Source organism: Pempheris klunzingeri, chromosome 11, assembly GCF_042242105.1.
Source record: "Pempheris klunzingeri isolate RE-2024b chromosome 11, fPemKlu1.hap1, whole genome shotgun sequence".
NCBI classification, from domain to species: domain Eukaryota; kingdom Metazoa; phylum Chordata; class Actinopteri; order Acropomatiformes; family Pempheridae; genus Pempheris; species Pempheris klunzingeri.
This window is the reverse complement of record NC_092022.1, coordinates 7,591,050-7,608,538: the sequence shown is the minus strand read 5'-3', so window position 1 is coordinate 7,608,538 and position 17,489 is coordinate 7,591,050. Positions and strand designations below refer to the sequence as shown.

Genomic DNA, 17,489 nt, shown 5'->3' with positions numbered 1-17,489 from the left:
ACATAATGGGTTGAATTATATATATATATGAAATATATGGATATTTTCATGTTCTTCCTTTTTTCAAATAAAATAGCTCCTGTTTTTGAATCTTGAGTCTCAGAAACCTCCAGTGACCCATGAGTGTCATCAGTGTCATGTTAAGGCTCCTGCTCAGAAAATGGGACATGACACACACAAACCCACAGCCACACATTTACTCCACTCATTCATGAGATTCACATCCTCCCTTGCATGCAGATTTCAGATCTGATGAATTCATCTTTTATTTCTGTTCCCTTCGCTCCCTCATGTCTGTGCCATTATGAAAACTGGATTAATGAGTTCAGCCCTGCGTTACTCCTGCTATGGCATTAAACATTATCATGCAAATGAAGGATACACTAACATATTCATGCACAGCAATACATACGAATGTATTTTACCTGCCTGCATTGGCTCACAAAGACCCACAAATATGCACCTCAGACACCAGTCAGCTCTATCTCTATAATTCCTTATTATAACATTAAATGTCTCTGAGCTGACAGTTTTGTCAATCAGTCAATGTAGATAATTCTATTTTAAAGTGTTGTGTTTTTTAATGCACTCATGTTACTATTGTTTGTTTTTGTAAGCAGAACAAATCGTTATTTCTGCTCTCATTTATCACCCAGCTGATGAAGTCTGAGGCTCAGTTTAAGACATGGCGGGCTTGTTTTTCACACACAGTCTCAGTCTAGTTTCACTGCCGACTTTTTATTTCAAATTTTTCAGTATTCAGGAGGAGGAACTCAAATCTGAGGGTTGCAGGGGACATTTCCTGCAGGCGTCACACCAGGCTTACGTTTTATATTAAATTGAAGGGTTTTGCAACAGGAGCATTGAAACTGTGAGTGCCGTGGCAAACCTGAGTCTGAGTGTGTTATTACAATGAACAGTAATTCATTCTCAGACTCTTTGTTGGAGACCTGATTTTAAGTCAGCAGGAGTTATGAGTCCGTGGATCAGATCAAAATCATGGGAAAATCTAAAAGAAAGTGGTTGCCATACCAACTGTTGTTGTAACCTGCGTTAATGTTTCCTTTGTTATTATTCTGTATACTTGGATGAATAAACTTTTCTCTTTTTTATTTTCTCCCTCTCTCCCTTCCTTCCTGTCCTTTTGCTCTACACAGGAAACAGTAGAATATGCCTTCCTCATCATTTTCACTATAGAGACATTTCTGAAGATTATTGCCTATGGCCTGGTCATGCACCAAAACTCCTATGTCAGAAACGGCTGGAACATGCTTGACTTTGTCATCGTCATAGTGGGGTGAGTTCATAGGTAGCACATAAAGTACGAGCAAACACACAGTCAAAGGCATGAATACACACACAGATGTACACACTACTGCTCATACAGTCCTTTATGTACTTTGACACACAAACACACACATCACATAAACTTCGTAACTCAACATTTAGCTGTCTATCATTTGCTTGGATCACCAGCTTATCATTCTCATCATGTCTGGTGGAAAGATGACAGTGGTGTTTCGGCACATGCACACAGGAATACACACACACACACACACACACACACACACACATGAATGGCCTTGTTCAGAGTGACGGTTTATCAGTAGACCACCTGGCCCCAGTCGCACTTCAATGTAAACTGGGATGAGGTGTGAAAAGCTAAAGGTAAACACACACAGACATAAAGGACACACACATAAAGCATGTATATAAGCACACGTTTGGACACACACAGACCAGTACAAAGGGGACAAGGAGCTTTTTAGATTTTTTTTTTTGCTCTGTTTTCATGAAATCTCTGTCATTGCTCTCTTCCCTCCAGGTTGTTCAGTGTGGTTCTGGAGATGATAACCAAAGACGCTGACTCTGGTGGCCAGTCTGGGGGCAAACCTGGGGGGTTTGATGTCAAGGCCCTCCGAGCCTTTCGCGTGCTTCGACCCCTTCGCCTTGTCTCTGGAGTTCCCAGTGAGTTAACACAAGTCATTTGTCCTCATTTTATTTTCTTTAAAACCCTGCACACCCACACAAGTACCTCCAATTACACTGGCTATTTAGACCTTTAATCAGGGTGATGTTGGGTAGAGCTATTCTGGGATTACCCCATTAACACTTGGCACATTAGGCAGATTTGTTATCCAGCTCTTGGAGACGCATATACATATGTGACTTAATATGGATATGAAACGCTTGAAATGACAAGTCCAAATGGAGCCAGGCCATCAAAGTCTGTGTACCAATAACAACAATAGTGATGTAAATAAAGGTGAGAGTAATATAACCAATCACAGCGTGTACACACCCTTATAATCTTGAGAAAGAAGGAACATGTGAAAACACCCATGTGTGTGGTTTGTTGATGTGTTGGGGTTTTAAGGTGGACTTGAGTCCATGTCGATAGTCTAAATGATTCTTCTCTGGCAGGTGGATTTAACAGATGACAGGATTTTAAAACTCCTTCATACATATCTGGCACAACATGGTCACCGTATCGGTCAGTCTGTAATATACTAGAAATACCAAATGCATAAGAGTGGCCGAACATGCGTGATTGTACAGTATATCCATTGAATGATGTGAGAAGAAAACTGGATTTCATGTGGACAAAAAAGACAATTTATGGTAGAGTCTTAGTTGGAAATATGGGATGCTCCTCTCTGTTGCTGTCCTGCTTTGTGATTTACTGTACTCAGTTTTTCAAGGTCTTGCCTAGTGCATATTAAACTGCACATACAGATACAACAAATTCTGAATAAATTCTTCCCTTCCTGCAAAGAAAACATCTGCGTAGGCCCTGCTGCTCTGCCCAACTTCTTTATCACCGAGGAATTACTGCTTCCTTCACTGTTTCTGTTTTCAGCACACATTTGACCTTACATGAAGTTGCCCTGACGTCTGCATTCTTTGAGTTGCTATAGCAACGCCTCATTCACCGGTCTCGGGGAAGAACGGACCTCTGGGAAAGAACTGAGTTGAACTGAGCTGAGACGACATTTTCAGTTCTATTCTAGTGTAACATGTCTTTGTTGGATGATATATGCAGTTTAATTAAGCTCTGATATTTGGGCTTGTTTGCTGATGCCACAGAGGCTGGTTTGTTGGCTTTCATGCCTGTTCAGTGCTGTCATAAGGCTTTGCAGTATACACACAGCGATGCCCAAGTGCCAGCTGCCAGCTAAACAACTGTCTGTTCAACTCTGACTGGCCTGTTAGAGCTGAAACGATTAGACGATTAATTGATGAGTCGCTGAAAAAAGAAATCTGCAACTGTACTGATAATCAACTAATGTAATTGACTGAAATACCAAACATTTCACTGTTTCTCTTTCAATATTGTGAGCATTTGCTGCTTTTCTTTGTCTAAAGTAATTATGTCTAAAATTTGGTCTGTTGTCTGTTGATCGGACAAAACAAGCAATTTAGTGACATCCATGTGGGCTAAACAGGAAAGATTACTTGGTTATGAAAATAACTGAAAATCGCAGCCTTCTTTATTTATATTTTGTATGTCTTTTAATTTATGGACTCAGAGGGGAAATTCTTTGATGCTCTTACAAGGCTGGTGACTGAATAACTCATTGTGAGTTTTAACGACCCATTCTGCTCTCACAACACAACATATATGATTGGGTGGAGCTACTTTTTAGAGGTTTATGAGGCATTGGGTGTAAATGTCTGTTGATGCTGACATAAACACATATATAAGGTGCGTTCATTGGTTCAGATAATCTGTGCATCTTTGTATGTCTTTATATTTCTTCCCTCTGACCTTGGCTTCCATGTCTGTCTGCAGGTTTACAGGTGGTTTTAAACTCCATTATTAAAGCCATGGTTCCCCTGCTTCACATCGCCCTGCTGGTCCTTTTCGTCATTATCATCTATGCCATCATCGGCCTGGAGCTCTTCATCGGCAAAATGCATGCCACATGTTACGTGATACAAACAGGTATGATATTTCAGGCATTTTACATGTTTGTTTTAATTCTATTTTTGTCCCGTTCTGTTTTTTTATTGAGTTTTTTTTTTTCAGTTGTAGCCTTGCTTGCCTTATGCAGTTCATTCTCGGTATTACCCTCTAAACCCTTTTTAAATTGATTCCCACATCTAACCTACAGTACGACAGGCATGTACAGCTCATTTAAGGATATATACAGCATTTAATCCCAGGGAATGAATGGACACATGCACCTTGTATGTGAATGGTGGCAAGCTGCTGAAAACAGGACAGAACAACAGATGGAGGATTAAATCCAGTGATTAAATGACTAATATCTGCTGTTATGTAAACAGGCTTGACCTTTACTCTAGCATTGCTTCCAGCGTGGCAGAATTATTCAAGAAGTAAGGATGAATTGATGGATGGCTGTCAGTCAGAAATGTAAAGTAGGATTTATATACTGTACAGATACGCATGCATAAATCATGGCAGTATCATAGCAATAAACCGTAGCAGTGGTGAGCGACAGCAACTTTCAATGATTTCCTCTCTCTCAGACACCTTTGAACTACCACCCCCCCCTTTGCTTTGATATATTTTCATATGTTTGCTTGTCGACGTCAGCAGAGGCATTGTGAACTTAAGTCGAGAGATCATGACAGAGCGAGACGGAAGCTCCCTTTAATCCCCCCTCGTTAGTGTCGATTCTCTTGGCCCAGAGAAAGGCACTCAACTTGTGGTTTTTATGTGTGTGTTGAATGTGTGTGTGATACTGTTTACAGTATCATCGTTTTCTGCACTGGTTATATAATGATCGTATGGGGACAGAACATCTAGTAATAAAGTATAAACTGGAGGACTGTATGGTGAGGTATATGGACCGCTGATCTCTATGTGCTCTGTGATGTAGCTTAACTAATAATGCATGTATGTAATGTTTCTTAGAGAGATCAAAGGAAAATGTGCTTATAGGACACTGGAGTAAAGGAGTAAGAAAAGCAGAGTTATGAAAAAACATAATATATGACAAAATAATGATGTTAGTGTAAAAAGAGGCTAAAACAAGTTATGGGGATCACCAGTAAAAGGAGATGATAAAACAATATGATTAATCTGTGTCAAAATTGCAACGCTGTAACATGTACTGTCGGTAGCGAAAGACATTCAGCAGAGACATTAAAAGCAGAGAAAGGAATCATTTTAAATTGAAGGCTGTTACACATCGGAGACATCAGTGCAGCTGCTCAGACAGCCAAAAGACCTAAATAGGCCTGTGGAGACTCTGAAGACAGTAGGGAGTCAGATGTTAAATAATAGCCACGCCACATAAATCCTTATTTGTAACAGAGATGCTGTAAAGAGACTCTAAAATCAATGGACAACCAATGCCAAGATGCAAAGACGTTTTGAAGGCTTTTATATTGTGAATATCTGTCAGTTTTTCCACTATAGAGTCAGTTCATCTTACATAACATTATGCTTACTATGGAGGGATTGTGAAGTGTTTCTTACCACGGGGGCTTTGATGTCAATGGTTTCAATTCAGATTTTTGACTTTTTGTTAACTTTTATCATCCACCAGTAGATTCATCCGTCTAACTCTGTGCTCTCAGGTGCCCTCGCCGAAGAGGAGCCCACGCCATGTGCGGTATCAGGGCACGGCCGTCATTGCCTGCTCAATGGTACAGTTTGCAGAGAGAGCTGGCAAGGCCCCAACAATGGCATCACCAACTTTGACAACTTCCTGTTTGCCATGCTCACTGTGTTCCAGTGCATCACCATGGAGGGCTGGACCGATGTGCTGTACTGGGTAATCTGCCTCTCAATCAAAATTTAGCCCAAACGGGACACCACATGTTTGGCTTATCAATCCATATGTCTCGCTTATAATATTTTTGATTTTGACAGAATTTTGTAAAATTGTGTTACTTCCAGCGTGCTTGAAACCATGTTGATTCTGGGAATTGTAAGATTATAGATGACATATTCATCATGCCATAATTGAATTTAAATTTTTGCTTTTCTTTTTCCATTTTATGTAAGATGTTTTATGTTATATTTCAAAAATATTCATTACACAAAGGTAGCATTTGTGAAAAAAGTGGCATGAAGTTGACACGATTAAGTTGGTGTGCAACATATAATCAACGTTTATTTCTATAGAACATTCAGCAATAAGACACATGAAGGTGCTTTAGTTCAGACATTACCCTTGTATTATTATATAAACATAATTTGGACAAAACTGAGGAAAATCTAAAGATGAATTAGGAGGTTTTACTGATAATATGTGGAGTAAAAGAAACATAGTGTTTGAAACCTGTAATATATAAAATCTCAAATGACATTCTGTTACTGTCTGTCCTCACTCAAGCATCATATTTTTACCTCCTATTTTATTAAGACCTGTGGCCTGAGACTGAACCATCATTCGTCTTTTACTTGATATATATATATATATTTTAATATTTTAAAAGTGAAAAAAAACTCACTTCAAATCCTCAGCTTCTCATTAGCAGAAATCACCAACAGCTTTTAATTAGCCAAAACACTCAGCATTAAAGCTCAACTCATAATGAATTTTCATCACAGTCCACCCACATCCTTTTATTGATGGAGACCCTCATCTATGAAATAATGAACCTCTCTTCCTCCTTCTCTTTCTCTGTCGTCCTCTCTGCCTTTCTCCCTCCCTCACGCGCTCTTTACTTCTCTTGTGCATGTATGTGTTTCCATGGCAATCCCATCCGAATACTGCTGTTAAAGTGATGACAGAAGGAGACTCGGCAAACCTAAAAGAAGGATAGATAGAAGGATAGATAGATGGATAGATTAAGTCCGATTTATGACCTTTCCTACAGAAATCAATCAAGTATCGCCACAGGACGTGTTGTCTGTGTTTTCGCCATGGTCGAAGGCAGAGTCGGGACTTTGTGTTGTCTCTGCCATGCCAGCCAGGGTGGTTATTAGAGGATATATGAGTGTTTAAGTAGAACTACATGCAGCATGTGCATATTGCAAGGTTTGCCAAGTGTGTGGAGATTATTGGGACTGTGTAAAAATCCAGTTGTGTGGTCATAAATGGACTCCAATTATGAACTCTAAGTGTTTCTTTACCGAACGGCTCTATTAAACGACACTTAAGCTCTGTAGTGTTGCTTTTTGCCACAACCACATCACTAATAGACATCTGATCTTCTAACAGCTCCTCCAGTCGTCTCTCATATGGCGCCCTCTAGTGGTCGTGGGCCCTTCTCCAGCTTTAGTTGCAGCTTGAGTGAGATGAGTTGAAGATATTTGTGTATGATGTAGTCATTGATACTTGAACGAACACAAAGCTGTCGGAGCAAACACGTAGTAGAATTACACCACATACTCAGTTACACAGATTTTTTCAAATGAATACAAAGAAAAAATATGAGAATTTTAAGACTTTCTTCTTCTCGTCTCTTATTTTTCTGTCCTGTAATTTTCTGTGTTTTCATGAGTCTCTTGTATATGTGCAGAATTATAATACATAAAACGTGAATAAACCAGGTCAAATATGTGTAATCCTATTTCATCTTTTCTGTTTGTGTTCCTGTTTAGATGAATGATGCGATGGGCTTTGAGCTGCCGTGGGTCTACTTTGTCAGTCTGGTCATCTTTGGATCCTTCTTTGTTCTCAACTTGGTTTTGGGTGTTTTGAGCGGGTACGTTTTAAATGTTCCTACTTTAGCTTTGTGCTGTTTTTTGCCTATATGTTGTATTATGTATCTTATTTCCTTTTCTCTAACTGATAACTTTTATGACTTGTTTTAATGTGTAAAACTCTTTTTTTTAAATTTCCAGTTACAAACACTAAGAGCATTTTCAGAAAATCGGAAATGGTTCAATGCTTTTTAATCTTTCAAAAATAATGAACTATGTGATGAGTACTGTGATCCTGAACAGGACAAGCAGGTTTAGAAAATGGATTGATTGATTGATTGATTGTGTGATTCCTGCTCTGATCCTGTAAAATATTAACTGACTCAGGTTTGACTGTCATCATGCTCTATCCCGTCCAGAGAGTTTTCCAAAGAGCGAGAGAAGGCCAAAGCTCGGGGAGATTTCCAGAAGCTGCGAGAGAAGCAGCAGTTAGAGGAGGACCTGAAAGGCTACCTGGACTGGATCACCCAGGCTGAGGACATCGACCCCGAGAACGATGAGGATGGAGACGAGGAAGGCAAGCGAAACCGTGAGTCACCTGGATTTTATTAATTTTGTCTTTTCATCCTTGAATAAAGCAGGGAAATGAAGGATGCAAACAGATCTGTGAGCTACCGAGCCTTAACATCCTTTTGCCTTTGAATAATTTTCACATCTCTGCGCGCTATTGATAGTGAAAGGAGGCAGGTGAAGAGGGCAAACCATTACCATCATCTATCTATTGTCATACCACTCTGACAAGCTCACTAATGCTTTGCCTTTAAGGTGTCATAAATGAAATGTTTTATGTATCTAGAACAAATTGCCCTGGGTCCGCTGTATGACTGTAAAAAAAAAAAACACTGATACACACATAATAAATGTCACCTTACAAAGAGACATTCAACATTCAATAAAAAATAAATATCTCTCCTTAGGCGTCATCTTCAACAGAGCAGAGTGAATCACAGTTACATAAACGAGACATTCATCAGAAAAATCTGAACTGAGAAATTCTTACTCTTTCTCTGGCTAAATGATTGTTATTGAATGATGCAGGTAATGGGTTAGTATAATGGACTCCTTTTGCCTGGAAGGGATCATGCGTTTGGTTGTATGTGTCCGTGTGAAAATAGACTGTATGCATTTTACACCCTTAATCACTGTATGTATGTACTTATATTAGTCTTCTCATCCTCACATCTTTGTCACTGATAGTAGTAATTCTGTATAGTAAAGTGATTTAATCTTAAGTAAAATCTTAAGTACTAGAGTTTTAAAACTCTTTTTTGCAGTATAATTCATCTACTTTGCCTCATCTTTTCATTGTAAAAGACCTTAGTAGTATAACTTTCAATACAGGAGATGTGGGGCATGTGGTGTCAGAAAATCTGCTGTGGTTCTGTTTTAGCGCCACCCTACAAAACCTGGTTTAGAGCACTAAGTTTGATTAGATGGAGGGAGCAGACGTGTGCTGCCTTGCTGTGCAGTCTACAGTCTCTCACTTCAGGTTTCTACATGATGCAAGCATTTGCTGTTGCAGACTACAGGCTCTTCCTATGATACAGCAATAGCAGTTTTATTGTACATTGCTAGTTTTAGTCTTCAGTCTAATCGACTATATGCCCGCAAATTAAGCCTGTAAATTGTCTCTTTTGAATTTTGCAAGGCCGTTTGATGTCTACCAACAGATGGAGGGGGAGCAGCAGTTTGGAGAGATGGCATACTTTTGTGTTATGTAATTTACAGTTCAAATATTTTACTTGTATTTGTCTGATCTTTCAATTACCTACTTGAGTTGTGCATCAGTTCATGGGCTAAAAGCAGCACAAACTGTTATCTGTAGTAGTTTTCACTTAAAAATGCCCCATTGATTTTACATTAGAATAATTTTGCTAACATCACAAGAAAATCTATCTACCTGGAATGCTCTATCCTTACTGACCACATTCACGTTAAGTCAAGAAAATCTGTGATCAATGATCATTATTTATTATAAGGGAGTGATGTCTCATTTAGCTAACCCACCCAAAGCTTACATAACAAAGGAGGGGCACAGCACAGGAGTGGGAACAAAATAGTTAGATTTTAATTAGATGATATAAATGCAGTTTTTCAGACATTTAACACATTTTTTAAGGCGGATAACGAGCACACGCGCAGATTAATTATTAAGTTAATTCAACAAGTTAACATGTACTACTACAGCCTTTATTTGCTTTGGTCTCATTCGTGTCATGGCCATCGCATCTTTACTATGTTTTATTTTACTTTGCTTAAACAACTCCCCTCTAGTGGATCATTATAGTTTCAACTATTGTGGTCTAATCAAATGTTTTTCTTTGTACTTTGACTCTAGAATAAATAGATATGTAAACCATGTTTACAGCAGTTTAGCAGTAATGTAATGATTTACATTAGATTTGCCTGATGCAGCCAGGATGCTCAGCAAGACTGTCTCCATCATTGCTGCTCACTGTCTCTGTTGAAGAAGTGTACATCCGTAACCTCACTTTGATGCCATCAGACTGATGTGTTTTTATATGTCGCTACGTAACTTTGAATCATGTCTGTGGTACAAGGGAACTTTCATCTTAAAATGCACACTGATTATTGGTTTTAAGGCAGTTTAATGCTTGACTTTACATCATTATCATACATCATTCCCCCTGATAGAGCTATTGATAAAACAGTGCCAGTCTAGGATTCACCTCCAATAATAAAATGAATAGATCTTGTGGAGTGTGGAGTAAGGCATGCTCCCCCAAACCCAAGTCTGCTTGGGTTTGGGGGAGCGTGAGGTGAAGGCAGGTGATTTGCGTGTGGATTTGAAAGTGAGCGTGACTGCATTTGTCTGTTTGGTAGTCGGATTACAGAATGCCAGCCACTCCAGGATATATCCCATCGATTTTGATCCTTTCGATCTTTTTGGTTTTTTTTATTCTCCATCCTGAGTCCAATGCTGAATCGGTGGAGTACCTTTAAAAATCCATAACAGCAAAAAGGAAATACTTGTATTTATATGATTTCAATAATTCAATTAAAACAATGAAATTGACTTGTGGGACAGAATCCGCATGATGATTATTTCCACTATTACTGAATGCCTGGACTAAAGCCTTTTTGTGTAATTATCATAATCAATTTTAATGTGCAGGGACATGAAATGCGACTGTAAATCATTTGAGCCTTGTTGAGAGCCTTAGTTATAATAAAAGTGTGCGAATAAGTTCACTGTTTTGGCCTGCGGTGCTGTTGCCTGCAGCCTTGCCTCTTGACTTAATACGACCACAGTGCCTTTAAACCATCCAGTAACTGCCCTGCTTTACCTCTGCTGTTATTGTTGTAGCCACCCAAGACAACGCACTGACTTTCTCTCCTTGACTCCTGCGGTGTCTGTGTGCCTTGTAAAATCTGTAGATTTCTGCTAACATTAGTTTTTTTCCCCCTTTGTCTCGTTTTTCCTCTTTTTATTTCTTCATATGTTCTTCTCTGCCAACAGTTGTTCTCTTCTCTGCCTTCTACCTTCTGTTTTCATACTGAAGTCTTGTTTATTGCTAATCCTTTCCAGTCTAATATTGCATTCATAGTTACTCTGTCCAGAATCCACAGACCAAAACTCCTGATATCGTTGAGAGCTGAGTATGGTTACTGTGATAAGAAATATGAGTAATATGCATTAAGCAAGATTTTTTTTTACAGTCAGTGCTCTCCGGTGGACAATGTAATGAAGACACTGTTTCAAAACTACCTCAAGCATGTCATTGGCATGTCTGTACTGCTATTTGTTGTTATTTATTGGTTGACATGAAAACCATTACTGTATTGTCTCAGGGCATCTTTGCCCTTCTCCTTCCTGTTATGTGCCAGGCCACTTTCATGCTAGAAAATGAATTTTACCGTAGTGGGACAACATAGTCCATGCAGAGATTCTGCAGTCAGTCTGTTATGCCAAGAGGACATTACTCTACGTCCTGTAATCGTTTTGTAGTTTTTTTCTGGACATGGTAGCTGTGCCTGTACTGTAGTTTGTATTGCAGCTGTCTCTTGCCGTGCCTCCCTTTCTCTCTTGTTCTGCCGCGTACTGACTCACTGCTTCCTCTGCTGTCTGGCTGTGTGAACTGCATGTTGGTAACACCAAGGGGTCACGCTGGCTGACCTCACTGAGAAGAAGAGAGGAAAGTTTGGCTGGTTCACTCAGTCCACAGAGACACAGGGTAAATGTGTGTGCGTATGAGCATCTGGGAGTGTGTGCTTTTTTTTTTTTTTTTTACGCATGCTCATGAGAACAGTTCACATTTGTCCCGGAGGTTTCCCTCTGCTTGCATGAGCTTTGCTTATGCTTTTGTTTTTGCTTTTGTGTTTGCATGCCCTTTGTTTCATCAGTCAGTGTCCAATCCATCTCATCTAACGCATACACCAATATCATCACACTGTTCTCTTATCAACACTTTGTACTGTTAACAGGCTGAAGGGGGAAAATATGTGCCAGCCAAATGTCACAATGTAGAGGTTGGGTGTATTCGCAGGAAGTTAATGGAGAAATGTAGCTTTCAATTTACAAATAAACACTCACACAACAGAGATTGTCATTCATCTTGAACATAATTTCATTTTTTTTGCATTTTAATGACACAGAAGCACCCTCAGTGTTTTAATGACTGTTTACTGTATTTTGTGTCGGAAGTAAAGAGAACTGTCAAAGTATTTGTGTTCAGACTCCTCATCCAATCATAATCATTTTGAATTCCCCTCATTTGTCATTTATAAAGACAGTGTTTTATGCATGTACAGTATATATGATTTCCAATATACTGTATGGTGTAACCCTGTGACTATGTAACTAATAGTTGTTGCAGCGTACAGACCTGGACCAAATAGTTTGATCAAATATTTCAACTGAACAATGTAATCGGAACTGAAAAAGATTCAGCATTCAACACAAGCACATTCTTGAAACTGAGAAACAATATTGTATTCTGGTGGTGTTTCTAATTGATAAATGGTTTTTAAAAAAATGATGAGATTTATTTACAAAGTCCAGTTTGACTCAGGTCTGGCAGCATGTACTCACCGTGACTCGACCTTTGTAGAAACGTTCAAATTCATCTGCAACATGCAGTTTTCACAAAACGGGACAGTCGGTTTCACATGGTGCAACTCCGAGATCCTGTCGTCAAACCCTAATTGGAAATCTCTGTCTTTGAGAACAAAAAATGTGCAATTAAGGAAAAACCTGGTAGCATTTCTTATCATTCATGCCAGACTTTGAGAAGGAGTCACCACGGCATTTTCTATTTTCACCTGCATTTCTTTGTTTTTGTTTTCCGGTGGTTTGGCTTGGCCTTTAAGCTATATGATGCATGAAAGAAAGATAAAATTTCAGCTGACACATCTACAAGCAGAAAAGGAAAAATTGTGTGAGTACTCATAATCATCAGCTAAGATCTAAAAATATGATTTTATTGCATCGTGAAGGCTTATATTACACTTCATGTACTAGTTTCAGCCTAATGTGTGTATCTCCTTACAGCAGATTCAAAGAAATGCTTCTGGCATTCAATATATTTTTCTTTTTGTATTCAAAAAAGCATTTAACACATTTCATCACCCTTAAACCAAGCCAAACCAAAAATGCATGGGTGTCAATAGGAAAATTTATGATAATGTGAACGTTAGTGGTGAAATCTGTTTCCATCAGGACCCAATTTTTACGTCCTAAACATCATTTTTAACTCTGTACCTTATCATCTCCCTTTACGTTTGTCTGTTTATGTGTGTGTGATACCACAGCGAGCATGCCTAGTGAGACAGAGTCGGTGAACACAGATCATCACACTGGAGTGGAGGACAAATCACCCTGCTGCGGACCGCTGTGGTAAGTGTGACATATTATTACAATGATGATGAGCTAATAAAAACAATTTGACCCCTTGTTATTGACCAGATAAAAGACCGTGCATGTTTTACTTGTTTAAAAATGTGATTCAAGCACAGAGCACACAGTTGCACATGTTGTCACCCTTTATTTAAAGTTGCCTCATCTTTTATTCTCTCCAGTCAAAAAATTACTAAGTCAAAGTGCAGGTTAGTACCTTGGTACTGTATGACACTGCATGGCAGATGCCTTCAGCATTCATTTACTTAATTCAACTCCTCCTGCATGCCTCATTCTTACCTCGTATTTGAGTGTCTCAAATCCACAGTGTTTTTATCCAATGTTTCGCAGTTGATTCAATGTCCGTCATGTTTTATTTCTGACCAACCAGTCAAATATATCCTGATTGCAAAAAAAACTTCATCGTTCCGTGTTTTTCCCTGTTAACTCACCCAAAACACATCCCAGTCCTCTTCATAATCTGTTTTTGTCTACTTTTAGTCAGTTAAAGCGTATAATTTATTTCACTGCATGTATAACATATGTGACAAATTAAATGTTACAATCAAATACAAATAACTGAAGACTAAAGTCAGAAGAGTTCATTCCAAAATGTGTTAAATTCAATAAAACTTTCCACTCTTTGTGAAAGAAATGTTATTTTTTATCATGGCTTATTAAATCTCATGAAAGTTTTCGGACCTAAACTCTTCTGAACATGGCCGCCTGTATCCTGACCACTCATCCTAAAGTGGATTTATTTGTCTGTCAGTCGTCAGTGGCGACGGTGGAACCGCTTCTGCCGCAGGAAGTGTCGTGCAGCCGTGAAATCTGTGACGTTTTATTGGCTGGTCATCATCTTGGTGTTCCTCAACACCCTCACCATCGCCTCAGAGCACTACAACCAGCCAGACTGGCTGACTGAAGTACAGGGTATCTATTTTGCTTTCTTCTCTTCTGTTTGGTTGTAAAACATATATTCAGGTCAGGTTTCTTCACTTTGTTCAACTATGTGATTTTTTTTGACGATTTCAAGTCTGCTCAAGTCTCTCTCCATGTCCAGATGTAGCCAACAAAGTTCTCCTGGCGATGTTCACCCTGGAGATGCTGGTGAAGATGTACAGCTTGGGTCTGCAGGCCTACTTTGTGTCCCTGTTTAACCGCTTTGACTGCTTTGTGGTGTGTGGAGGCATCATAGAGACCATCCTGGTGGAGCTGGCCATCATGTCTCCGCTCGGCATCTCTGTTTTCCGCTGCGTACGACTCCTCAGGATCTTCAAGGTTACGCGGTGAGCAGAAGGTCACGTTTGTTGTCTGAATGGCACAGAGACGACTTAAAGGTTTTAGGTCATATTCAATCTTTCATTCTTTTAAATCAAATTGGGAAAAATATGTTTTTATTAGGTATTTCATTAAAGGGGTTTTTGTTTTTAAATTTTCATTACTATTCAGACTTATGCAATAAGCAAGTTATAACAGTGGCAAAAGCCCTCTGTTACCCCCACAGGCGTTTGTGTGTCCCGCCTCTAACTTGTTTCATAATTTTTTCCCCTCCAGTCACTGGGCATCTCTTAGCAACCTGGTCGCCTCTCTGCTCAACTCCATGAAGTCCATCGCCTCCCTGTTGCTGCTGCTCTTCCTCTTCATCATCATTTTCTCATTGCTCGGCATGCAGCTTTTTGGGGGCAAGTTCAACTTTGACGAGACTGTGACCAAAAGGAGCACGTTTGATAACTTCCCACAGGCCCTGCTCACTGTGTTCCAGGTGAGACTTTTATTTGGTTTGATTCACTTGATTAACATTTGAACTAATTCATCACCCACAGTATCCTCTGCTCTCTGGGCAGATATGATCGCATCGATCGGCCCTATTTTAATCTTAAACAGTCTAAATGGACCACAAGGAACACATTTCTGAACTTATTTTTGAGATACTACCCAAGATCTATATGTAGATATGTAAATATACGTCACAGCATTATTTTTCGAAGTTGTTTCATATCAACTGTTTCATAAAATGTGGTCGGGACAGGTTAATTGTAATCTAGGACAGTGTTAGAATTGTTAAATTGTTTGGAAATGTTAAATTTCCAGAATATTTAAAAGGTCTGTGACGCGGTGGGTTCTTATGGGTTAATTCTACTCTGTTTAACTTTGAAAATTATGGCAGATATTTTCTTCACATCAGTCCTAGAATAAAATGATTTACGATGCTTCCACTGTAAATCGTGTTTGCCAGATCTTGACAGGAGAAGACTGGAATACGGTGATGTATGACGGTATCATGGCGTACGGTGGTCCTGCCTCCTCTGGAATGGTGGTGTGCATTTACTTCATCATCCTGTTCATCTGTGGAAACTGTATCCTACTGCCCTCTCAAACACACACAAGTGCTCACACACTTGTCGTACATAAAACACACAAAAACCACATTTTCACACATGCATGTGTGAGAACGTTGTGCTTTGATATTTAGACAGTTGATGTTGTTCCATTTTCTTAAAGCCCAGGTGGGTTTTTTTTCATGTTGGTCAGTCTTTTCTCCTTAAGTCACATGACCAGACATCCTGCTAAACGTGTTCTTGGCCATCGCTGTCGACAACCTGGCAGACGCAGAGAGCCTCAACACAGCACAGAAGGAGGAAGAAGAGGCCAAGAAGAGGAAAAATAGTGCCAAGTACAGCTTAGGACACCTCATCATTTCACATTTTAATTTCTGTTCACATTTTTTGTGTAATTTTTTTAATTGTCACAAGCACTTTTTTTTGGCATGAAGAATAAGCCTTCTGCCTCGTTAGTTACTCCGTGTTTTGTCTGCTTGTAACAGGGATACAAGCACAGACAAGAAGAGAGTTGAAATAACAGAAGGCAAAGATGGAGAGACCAAGGTCAGAGAATAGCTCTTATTGTATTATTAACAGAATGTAACACTGCTTTAAAGTGCTTTATTTGTATAGTTTTCATCTCAGTAATCACTGTGCGATCACTGTGTGTAGGTGCCAGCAGAGGTCTTGTTGGAGGAAGACAAAGAGTCGTATCCTGCCATCGATTCTCCAGGTATTCTCCAGGTTTTGTGATTGACTGGAAATTGGAAGAATGTCAATATTTTTGCACCAACTACACTCGAGTTGAGTGAGGATTGTGGCACAAACTCCAGCTTTAATTATTGACAAGATGCAGAGAGAAGTGAGGCCGTAATTGCATTTTTTTTTATTTTAATGCAGTGTAGACAGGCAGCAAAACCTACTGAGGTAGACGTTTATGGGGGATTTATTTATTCTAACAACACTGGGTTATATAGAAAGTAAATCTAGGTAAAGATATGAAGTAACATTTTGATGTTAGAAACGACGGTCAGTGGGTGATCACTTTGATTATAGCTGACCAAAACCTAATATAGGAATCTAATAGAGGAACACTGTATTTTTTTCCATATTTTATCATGCAGCACCCATTTTTGTGATTATGTAAATATACCATTGTTCACCATCCTTTAATTGAAAAATTATGCATCCAAGTGATCCTGTAATTAGAAATTATTCTGCGTGATTCATCAAGGTACCAATAATAACATAATTACCATAAAAACAAACAATAAAGCAAAAAAAAATAAAGAAATGTTGATCAAATCAAAATATGAGGAGTAGACAAAACATAACCTCGTAGTTTAACATGACACATTTATCAAAAGCTTTTCCATGAGTGAACAGTTTAAAGCAGTGAATGTAAAAATGATATGCACTGACTTTGGCTCCTATAGTTTCATTTGCCAGCAGTAACGACCCCACAAACACAACTGAGAGATTGTTTTTGTATTAAAAAGGTGATTTAGATAACTCTAGTTCTGTTTCCCAGTGCGTGATGACGACGACGACCATAATAGCGACCTCCCAGAAATCCCAACAGGGCCCCGCCCTCAGAGACTTTCTGAACTCAGCATCAAAGAGAAGGTTCCACCCATTCCGGTGGGCAGCGCCTTCTTCATCTTCAGCAGCACTAACCCGT

General features: G+C 39.2%; 1 protein-coding gene across 1 annotated transcript in view; it reads left to right on the top strand.

Moving 5' to 3' along the window:
* Positions 1-17,489, top strand: part of cacna1db (calcium channel, voltage-dependent, L type, alpha 1D subunit, b) — a 76,641-nt gene that overhangs the window by 32,715 nt on the left and 26,437 nt on the right. Inside the window, exons 4-19 of the mRNA XM_070839846.1 lie at positions 1,158-1,297; positions 1,826-1,968; positions 3,794-3,946; positions 5,551-5,747; positions 7,526-7,629; positions 7,987-8,156; positions 11,749-11,823; positions 13,400-13,484; positions 14,257-14,417; positions 14,548-14,773; positions 15,042-15,249; positions 15,724-15,844; positions 16,047-16,161; positions 16,312-16,372; positions 16,481-16,541; positions 17,340-17,487. Of these exons, the coding sequence (XP_070695947.1) occupies positions 1,158-1,297; positions 1,826-1,968; positions 3,794-3,946; positions 5,551-5,747; positions 7,526-7,629; positions 7,987-8,156; positions 11,749-11,823; positions 13,400-13,484; positions 14,257-14,417; positions 14,548-14,773; positions 15,042-15,249; positions 15,724-15,844; positions 16,047-16,161; positions 16,312-16,372; positions 16,481-16,541; positions 17,340-17,487 (2,168 nt within the window). The remainder of the gene's footprint in view (positions 1-1,157; positions 1,298-1,825; positions 1,969-3,793; positions 3,947-5,550; positions 5,748-7,525; positions 7,630-7,986; positions 8,157-11,748; positions 11,824-13,399; positions 13,485-14,256; positions 14,418-14,547; positions 14,774-15,041; positions 15,250-15,723; positions 15,845-16,046; positions 16,162-16,311; positions 16,373-16,480; positions 16,542-17,339; positions 17,488-17,489) is intronic.